Below are 10,294 nucleotides of genomic sequence, written 5' to 3'. Positions count from 1 at the left end.
CATCCACAGAACTGTCCACAAATAACGCTGTGTCTTAATGAAGAGTAGTTTAGGAGACTGCTGTTATAAATGTATCTTTCATATTATATGTAGTAAATGTACCGTATATATATATATATATATATATATAAGCATCTTTAGCAGGGAACTCATCATTGTTGACAACCAACATCCCAAAACTATAGGCTAAGCCACCATTTCACCAAGCAGCCTCCTGGATTTATTAGAATAGAAACATCCTATTTCTAGGCTGCTGGTCAAAGTGGCTCATAGAGTAGACTAGCTTACCAGCCACAGACAACACTTTGAGCCACTTCCACTGCTTTACCAGCATTCTACATGAGTAATAGGACCTGGATAAAGTGAAGCTGGAGCAGACTGACAAACATTTGACTAATGTTTGGCTGGTAGCCGCCGGTGGCTACTCCTAGTGGCCGGTAGCCAGTGGTCGGTGGCTAGTGGTCGGTAAGCCAGTGGTTAGCTACTCGCGGCCAGTAGCCAGTGGCTAGCTGCTAGTGGCCGGTAGCCAGTCGCTAGTGGCTGGTAGCCGGAGTCTAGTGGTCGGTAAGCCAGTGGTTAGCTACTCGCGGCCGGTAGCCAGTGGCTAGCTGCTAGTGGCCGGTAGCCAGTCGCTAGTGGCTGGTAGCCGGAGTCTAGTGGTCGGTAAGCCAGTGGTTAGCTACTCGCGGCCGGTAGCCAGTGGCTAGCTGCTAGTGTCGGTAGCCACAGGTGATCATTTCCAACCCTGGTTTAGTTAACCTTGGCTCCATTGTCTGTCATACTGTATGTGTGTTTAAATGCTTCTCAGAAAGCCAGTTTACATGAGTTACTACAGCCAACCTCAAAGGCTTTGTGCAATGGTTATAAAAGTGGGGCCCAGGCAGCTAAATTATTGATAGTTAAGGAACCAAAATGGACCCGTCCATTTGGTTCCATTTGTAAGCTCTCAGAGTTAAATTATCAAATAGGGGTCCACCGCCTAATGCATATCAAACTGGGGGTCCTTGAAATTCAAACGTTTGAGAATCACTGACTTTGTGGAATGAGCCAGAGAACTGAATACTGAGGGACAGGTCAGTGTGACAGTTTTTCTGACGAGGGTCAGAGTCATGGGAAAGTTTTTCTGAGTAGGGGGGGACATGGGACAGTTCTTCTGAATAGGGGGGCAGGGGGGCACATGGGACAGTTCTTCTGAGTAGGGGGGACATGGGACAGTTCTTCTGAGTAGGAGGGACATGGGACAGTTTTTCTGAGGAGGGTCAGAGTCATGAGACAGTTGGGAAGGAGGAAGAGGAGGGGAAGGAGGAAGGCTACGTGACCAAGGAGGCGGAGACAATGTCCTTGAGGAGTTTGTTGAGGGCTGAGACCTTGTCCTCCAGCAGGAAGCTCTTCTTCTCGGCGTGCTTCTGCCTCTGCTCCGTCACCTGCAGGGCCTTCATCAGCTGAGAGTTCTCCACATAGAGCTCCTTCAGCAAGACGCTCGACTTGGCGCTCTTTGATATCTGCAGCGACAAGGACACCAAACAGTTAACACCTGAACCACAGAATGGACGTAAAGCAGTGCCTGCAGAAAGTGTTTTTTTTAGCTGCTATAGTGACTTTCTGCCTTTCTCTGCACTTCTATGGTAAATCAGTATCAGAATAATCTGTGTTGGCACATCACAGGTTTACAGGTGTAAAACAGTGGGTGAAATTTGTTGTAGTGCAACAAGCTCCATCGTTTTATGTTGTTTCCAGAGAAGAACATAAAAGAAGAAGGGATGGGGGGTGGGAACAAGGTGGAGCAAGGAGGAAAAGGAAGAAAGATAAAAAGGTATCTACATATTTACATAAAATAGCTACTATCTGAAGACAGATTGCAGAATACTGTATGTCAGCACCCTAAACATGTAGTGTTGTTGTTAGTAGGAGGATCTGTCAGCACCACTGTCCTAAACATGTAGTGTTGTTGTTAGTAGGAATAAACACAGAAGCACCCGGGAGGAAGTGGACTAAGAAAGGGGAGGCGGCCAAACCGAGTTCCTGTTTCTACACAAAAAAAAAGAGATGGTGATAGACATTAAAGGAGTAGTTCACCCAAAAAATTACTTATTTTCTATCAATTAGCAAACCCCATGAAGCCTTGAATTCATGAATTCATTTTGTTTTTGTCGCTTTCCTGAGCTAATAATTTTGATGAACAGCAGAGCTGGAGCAGCCACCCGGTCATCAAATTATTGGCTCAGGAATGCGACAGAAACAAAAAACACACACTGGTACAATCCACAGGTAAAGACGTGCTGCAGTGCATCGTGTTTCAACGTTCTCTGCGTCCAGTATTTTTTGGGCGGAGCGCTCTGTGTGCTTCAAGCAGGAAATCTTTTGGAGAGGATCTCCACTCATCAATGTCACGTTTGATCCTCCAGGCTGTTGTGTGACAACCTGCTCATTTATGACCCCATTAACCTCGCTTCAGTTAGGATATTTGTGCTAACAAGTACATATGACGTTTGAGCACAGCAACGGCTGATGAGTTCAAACGTTGAGGTTTCCACCCGACGGAGACGATATACTGATCTTAATGACTGTCTGGTTTCCTGGCTGGCTGTTTTGCGTACCTGATCTTTGAGCTGTGTGACCTTGTCCTGCAGCACCAGTCGGACACTCTTCAGTTTCATCTCCACCTCGTCCATCTGCTGCTGCATGCTGGACATGACCCGCTCATACTGCTCCTACACACACACACACACACACACACACACACACGCACGTATGTTTCAGGATAGTGATTTCATGAATGGCATTTAAAAAAAGGAGAAGAAACAAAAATGCAACCCTATCTACAAGCTACACAACGTGTCACGCTGACACGATGTGAGCTTATAGATTAAAATTTAGGCATTTAGTAAACACTCTTATCCAGAGTGACTTACAGTAAGCAAGGCACCCTAACCCACTGGTTCCCAAACACTGGGTCGGTACTCATTTGTGGGTCTCGGACCAATTTGTATGGGTCACGAGTAAATATCCAAAATTTTTTCATGAATTCAAAATATTTGTGTTGTTTTACTCTCTCTAAAAGGGATTTAAAATGTTATGCTTACAAGTGTTCCCATCAGCTTCCATGGAACACTACTTCTTTTGACTGAGGAGCTGGTTTGCTGGATACTTTTTGGAACGTGGCAACGTTTCAAACTCAGTTTACAAGCAGTGCAATGGATGTCGCATCAAGTAGGATAAACAGTAAATTGTCATTACGAAAGTTTCTTGAATTTTGACGGTGCAGGTTAATTTAGGCTGCATTATTGAGCAAGGGAGGAGAGTGTGTCTTCTGCTGCTCAAGACCGGTCACACACACACACACACACACAGTTGTTTCACGGCACACCACGCTTCGTCTGCTTCTGCGATTATTGCAGTGAATATGCTTTTTGGAGAAAAGAATTACCCCCGCATAATCTGCGCCATTTGGCTGATTATGCGGTATATTATGTGATTGCATAATCACGTTTTTCTGGAGGGTCTAATATCTCTTTGTGAGGACCAGGAAAAGGGGTCCTCATCACAACTAAACACCAAGTCTGGATCATCAGGGCAGTAGTAGTCCTATACCTGCTGCAGGCTGAGCTGTGTGGAGGCCTGCTGGGCCTGGGAGCGCAGCGACTCCTCCAGCCTCCGGCTCCTGCCGCTCTCCTCCTCCAGTCTGGACCGCAGGAGGTCCAGCGTCTCCTGGGAGCCGCTGCCCGCCTCCTCGCGCGCCTCCTGCAGCTCCCGCAGGTGGTGGGCCTGCACCAGGGACAGAGCCGTGTCCGCACGCACCGCCTGCAAGGATAGGAAAGGAAAGGAGTTCAGAGAAGATGCTGACCTCCAGGAGTCATCAGCAGAAACAGTATGATGACACTGTATTCAGGGTAGAGTTCTCAACGGGCCTGAAAATTAAGGCCCGGCCCTAACTGGGCCGGACAATTACTATACTTTTAGGCCCAAAAAAAACAAAGATGTGTATATAATTATGTGCATTATGTCCTCAAAGTCACACATCCAACAAGCTTTGAACTGAGCAGATTGGACCTTCTGTTCCAGAGATAATGGCCAAAACATCTTGAAAACTTCCACTTTCGCCGGATTTCGATCAGGTCGGGTCCGGTTGGGGCAGAATTTGAGAACTCTAATTCAGGGGCCGTCATTTGGGGTCTCAGGGGGATGGCAATTACCACCCCCTAGTGTTCACATTTAACCTCAAAGTTATGTTATGCCTATTTTCCCTAACCTGACTTCCATCTGAGACTCCGGTAGCAGAATCGATGACACACAGCGTTTCATTTTTTCAAGATACTTGGCAGGTGATTGGATGATCCCGCCCCTAGCAGCCGCTGATTGGTTCGCAAACGCAGCGACCGGGCAGCTCTACTCCCTGTGCAATCCCAGACTCCTTCCTGAAATCAAATGCAAATTAGATTTCCGGAGGGAGGGGGGTTTACCAGGCTATATTTTCCCCCCCAACTCTGTTCAACGCTGAGCGCATCAGAATCCACACCCGTCCATCTGCATCTAGAATATTTCCGCTATTTTGGAAATGGGGTTTAAGTGGAAACTTATTTTTGCAACCCCCCCTGAAATGACGCCTTTGACTGTACTGTTGATTGTACATTGTGGTTTCCATTGTGGTCCTGTGTGTTAAATTAATCAATATAAATACTTACTATACAAGAAATCATCAATACTACAGAAAAGCAGTGGGGGGTCATTTCTTTTGGCAAGCTAGAAGACTCGTCTAGGTCCAGTGGTAAATTGCAGACAGGTGTTCTTTTATAGCGGTTTTGAAGGAGGGTAGGGAGTCACACTTTTTGATGGCTGGTGGTATAGGGCATTCCACATTCTGGTGGCATAACAGTAGAATTCATTCCTCCCCATGTTTGTGCCGAATCTTGGGGGAATGAGTTCAGTGGAGCTCCCTCTGGTGTTGTGCCTGTGGGGTGTTACGCACTCTTTTGAAGTAGTCAGACAGGTACATGGGCACTGGTTCCTTGACTATCTTGTAGACCAGTGGTTTTCAACCAGTGGTCCGGGGACCACCAGTGGTCCTTGGAGGGGTACCAGGGGGTCACCAGCTAAATTAGTTAACATAGCGTCACAATCATTTTAACCACCTAGTTTTGGCTATTCAAAAATAGCAGATATACAAGCTCATAGCGCGGCACCGAGTGCCGCGCTATGAGCTTGTAGATCTGCTATTTTTGAAAAATCCTGGAAAATGTGTGCATATCTTTGAATATATATTCTTAAAGCGAAATTTTTTAACTCAAATCTTTACTTCTGGGGGGTCCCTGGCACAAAACATTTTCAGATGGGGGTCTGCGGCCAAATGTATATCAATTTAGGGGTCCTTGGCATGAAAAAGGTTGAAAACCACTGTTGTAGACCAAGCCCCTTGAAAGTTGCTGTACTCTGTCCTCTACCATCCCACCCTATAGCATAATGAGCAGGGGTTAGGTGAGTCCTAGGTGTGAGGTCATGACTCTGCCGCAGCGGCAGACATGCACGGCAGGGGCTTGCAATCACTCCTGTCAGTCTGTCTGTCTGTAACAAAATAACAGATGTATAGATTTCCATAAAACCTAGTGGGAATCCGTCCTCCTGACTACTTTCTGTTCTTTTTGGCAGGCGACACACCTCTCTGCATGATGGAGTAGATATGCGTGTTTAGGAAACTATAAACGCAGGAACAGCACATTGCATCCGTGCATGAAGTGGAAAGAAGCCCTGTGCTAACGTAGCGAGGTATAATGATCAGCTGGGTGGTTCACTGCGTACACATCTGGAAGCACGCACCGAAGCACGTGTTTAATAAATTATGACCCGATTAATTTATCAATTGGCCCGACATTTCTAATTTTGCAGGTCACGGCAGCCGACCAAAAAAACCTGCCTAGCGGAAGCCCTGGTCATGAGGCTGCCCACCAATAGATGACTAAGGTTTAGGTGGGAAAGGTCACACTCACGGTCAAGGTCACACTGTAGGAACGGAGGGTGCTTGAAAACAAACAGCTATTTGCGGGTAGAATGTCTGTGGACGTTTTTACAATATAAAATAAAGCTGTCCAGAACTTTAGCTACGTGTAGTTTATCAACCTGATGATAAACTGATCATGGTGATGTCACTAAAGATGAGGTTTGAGGTATTTTGACATGAATGAATGAATGGACTGGGTTGTTGGTTCTGACCTGGTCGTGGGCTTGAGTTCTGGCCGTCTGCAGGTGGTTCTGTTGGGAGCGCAGAACGCTGCACTCCTGTTTCAGTGTGTGAACCTCCTCTAGCTGGACCGACCACTCTGACAGCTGAGGACACACACACACACACACACACACACACACACTTTTACTTAAGTAAAAGTATCAATACTGCAATGTAGAAGTACTCTGTTACAAGTAAAAGTCCGGAATTCAAAGAAAAGTGCAAAGTGCAAAAGTATTGGTATCAAAATGTACTTATAGTACCAACAGTAAAAGTACTAAAATGTTTGAAAATAGCAGATCTACAAGCTCACAACACATCGCGATGCGACGCGTTGTGAGCTTGTATATCGGCTATTTTCAAACAGCCTATGTATAAAATAAGGCTAAAGTGGTTAATGTATGTAATATTTGCCTCTGAGATGTAGTGGAGTAGAAGTAAAAGTATAGACAATTGGAAATACTCCAGTAAAGTAAAGGTACCTCAAGATTGTACTTAAGTACAGTACTTGAGTAACTTTGTTACTTTACACCACCATGCACACACACACACACACACAGTTATTGATCTGACGACGGTGATGGTGATGAAGGTCAGAGGTACGTACCCTGTGCTGTAGCTCCTGGTTTTGCCTTCGTAGTTTGTGGTTCTCCTCCTGCAGAGACGCCATGATTGCCTCCTGCTCCTCCTTCTGAGAATGACACGTCTCCTCCTTCTCCCTGCTCACCCTCCGGAAGCTGGCCTCCAACTCTTCCACCTGAAATCACATTATAAACCTTTTAAATCCAACTCCTCCACCTGAGATCACATTATAAACCTGTTAAATCCAACTCCTCCACCTGAAATCACATTATAAACCTGTTAAATCCAGCTCCTCCACCTGAAATCACATAATAAACCTGTTAAATCCAACTCCTCCACCTGAAATCACATTATAAACCTGTTAAATCCAACTCCTCCACCTGAAATCACATCAGCACCTTTTAACACATTGATTGCCAAGATATTAAACATAGTTTTCTATCCCCTTGCCAGCGTAATTACCTCAATCCGATGACATTTGAAACGCTGTGGAAGCGACATTTGTGTCCCAAAAAAAATAAACAAATTGTCCCTGTGGGTTGGCGGAGGTATCTGTGTATCCATAGGAACGACAATGTTCCAACCGCGATCCGCCATTTTGGGGCTACAGCCCGTTGAAAACGGGTGGTTTTCAATGCAAAAAAAAGAAACAGTTTTTCTGAAAATCCCATCGTTGGGATGAACGGATGTGACGTTTTTTGCGATGACGTCAGAACCACATACTACTTCTCTGAGTGACGATCGATCATTCCAAAGCTGTGTTAGGGTGCCCCTTGTGGAATTTAAAAAAATATATGTTTTTTTTTCTCGAAATAACGCATCAATGCGATCCTTGGCCATCAATGTGTTAAATCCAAAAATCCAACTCCTCCACCTGCAATCACATTAAAACACCTTTTAAATCCAAAAATCCAACTCCTCCACCTGAAATCACATCAAAACACAAAAAGAACATTGTTGAAACATTTGTAATAACACAAATATTGTCTGGGGGTCCCTGGCACAACATATTTTCAGGTGAGGGTCTGCGGCCAAATACATGTAAATTTGGGGGTCCTTGACATGAAATGTTTGAGAACCACTTCAAACATTCTTTTGGAGGTACTGTATATATACTGTATATATATATATATTTTTTTTTTTTTTTTTGGTCTTTTTTATTGTGCTCCTTTTCCTCTAAGCACCTTAACGTCCATTGTCTATCATGCACAGTATAAGTATAACATGCACAGTATACAATACATTGCTGCTATGCTCAGGCACCTTAGTTTAGTTTTTTTTAGTTTTTATTATCTCAGGTAATTTGTAAATATGTAGATAACTTGTCTGGCCTTCTGTTGCTCTCTTGTTTTGATCTCCTTCCCACTTACCCCCCACCCTCTTCTTCTCCCCCCCCCCCTCTTCTTTCTATGGAAACTAACGTTGCGATGGGAACGATGTACAAAAAAGAATTTCACCCACTCTTTTACCTTGTAAACCTGTGATGTGACAATAAAACTGATTCTGATTCTTCTGATTCTATATACACAAGGAATATCACATTTATGGTCCCTCCCTCCATATTGTACTGACCCTCTCCTGGGCTTCCTGTAACTTCCTGTGCTGGGTGACCACTTCCTGGGCGTGGCTGTTCTTGTCTTGACTGACAGCTTGCAGCTGAGAGCGGAGCTGTTCAGTCTGGGTGTCCATGGACACCAGAGAGTCCTGGAGGTCCTTCATCTGCACGTTACCACGACAACACACAGGGATTCAAACAAAAAAAAATGTCACCACTGAAATATTTCTGAAAACGTGTGAAACAGCGTGAACGGAGCCCTCCACACCAGCATTGTGTTTCCTAACTCGACTCAACTCAAACGCTATTTATTAGGCCTGACCTCGACTAAGTCGACTAGTCGACTGGTTAGTCGCGGGGGGTCCGAGTAGACTATGTGTCTCTTAGCTGGTGTTTTTTTTTTAAGGGCCAAAAATGTTTTAAATAGTTTTTTGGCCAAGTCTACACCTGCAACCACACGTAACTTCCACTTTATCCTTCTTATTCCTTGTCTTTGTATTGGTATTGTTTGTGTTGGAGCGCCTCAGTGCGGCTGCAGAGTTCATGTGCAACCTCTTCCAGAGAGAGATAGAGACACTAGAAACTCTGCTGGAGACAAAACAAACTGTGTAGACTTGGCCCTTTGAAATTAAATGTATTTTGGCCCAAAAAAAAAAAAAAAAAAAGAAAAAAAGTTTTTATTTTATTTTTTATTTATTATTTTATTAGTCGACTGCCAGTCGACTATTGGCAATTAGTCGCCAATTAGAGTCGACTAAACAAATCCTTAGTCGGGGACAGGCCTACTATTTATACAGTATACAGCACATTTCCAACGACCACGGTCGGACCAAAGTGCTACACCGAGCAAATATTAGGTATTATGGCGTCTCTGTCGGGTGGAAACCTCATATGTCCAAAACTGTTACTTTTCTTGTTTAAAAAAAAAAGCAAAAGTAGCAGATCTACAAGCTCAAAACGCATCGCAAATTTGTAATTGTGATTTAAAAAAAAACCACATCTTCTATTCTGGGGGTCCTGGCACAACATATTTTCAGGTGGGGGTCCGTGGCAAAATACATACAAACATTTTGGGGGTCCTTGACGTGAAAAAGTTTGAGAACCGCTGCTATACAGTATGTAGTGCATGTATGTACAGTATAATATATAGTATGTATACATTACCTTGGTATTTCTCTCCTCTGCCTCTCTCATCAGTCTGAGTTTATCTTCCTCCAACCACTGGTGCTGTAGAGTGAAACTGCTGAGAGATGCCTCTACCTCCGATAACTTCTGGAGCTACACAGACACACAGACACACACACACACACACACACACACACACACACACACACAGTTACATTACGCCACACAACACCAGTGTTTTGACAGCACATCAGATTTAGTTTTAGTCATAGTCTTTTGAATGAAATTTCATTTAGTTTTAGTCATATTTCAGTCAGAAATGTTTTAGTTTTAGTCTAGCTTTAATGGACTAAATATCATAATATTTGTGTTGACTAAATCTACAGTTGATTTAGTGGACTAAAATGTTTTTTTGGCGGTGCCTTGATGGCGTCGCAACACTTGGTTGCATGCTGAAAATAGCAGATCTACAAGCTCGCGACGCGTTGTGAGCTTGTAGATCTGTTATTTTCAGAGTGCAAACAAACATAAAATGACGTGTCTTTTAGTTCTACTGGATCTCTTCTCCACTCGTCCCTCACTAACATTTTAGTCTAGTTTTTATTTGTTGATGAAATCGTCAGTATATTTAGTCTTACTTTTAGTCATTGTAGTTTTTTAGTTTTCGTCGGTGAAAAAAGGTAGTCGACCAACATTTTTCGTCATAGTTTTAGTCGACGAAATAACACTGGTGTGGACATTTGATATTTAAAACACATTTATAGTTATGGTCATCGGGCCTGGTGTGAATGGACCTTTAGGGCAGCGCTGTGTCAGGA

The 10,294-nt window shown here is 44.0% G+C and overlaps 1 protein-coding gene across 2 annotated transcripts in view; it reads right to left on the bottom strand.

The window, feature by feature from the left end:
• Positions 1-28: 28 nt before the first annotated feature.
• Positions 29-10,294, bottom strand: part of ninl (ninein-like) — a 110,858-nt gene continuing 100,592 nt past the window's right edge. Inside the window, exons 25-32 of one of the 2 annotated variants that reach the window (XR_013934387.1) lie at positions 9,516-9,629; positions 8,369-8,515; positions 6,822-6,971; positions 6,205-6,318; positions 3,592-3,801; positions 2,598-2,711; positions 684-1,502; positions 29-484 (exon numbers count right to left, since the gene is read on the bottom strand). Coding sequence is in view for 1 of the 2 variants with exons in the window: in XM_080448567.1 (XP_080304693.1) it covers positions 1,311-1,502; positions 2,598-2,711; positions 3,592-3,801; positions 6,205-6,318; positions 6,822-6,971; positions 8,369-8,515; positions 9,516-9,629 (1,041 nt within the window). In the remaining variant the exon portion in view is untranslated. Of the gene's footprint in view, positions 1,503-2,597; positions 2,712-3,591; positions 3,802-6,204; positions 6,319-6,821; positions 6,972-8,368; positions 8,516-9,515; positions 9,630-10,294 lie in introns of both variants that reach the window. The other variant, XM_080448567.1, reaches the window with a different exon arrangement.

Source organism: Gymnoscopelus braueri (assembly GCF_963280865.1).
Source record: "Gymnoscopelus braueri genome assembly, chromosome: 14".
Lineage (NCBI taxonomy): Eukaryota > Metazoa > Chordata > Actinopteri > Myctophiformes > Myctophidae > Gymnoscopelus > Gymnoscopelus braueri.
This window is presented reverse-complemented; position numbering and strand designations above follow the sequence as displayed.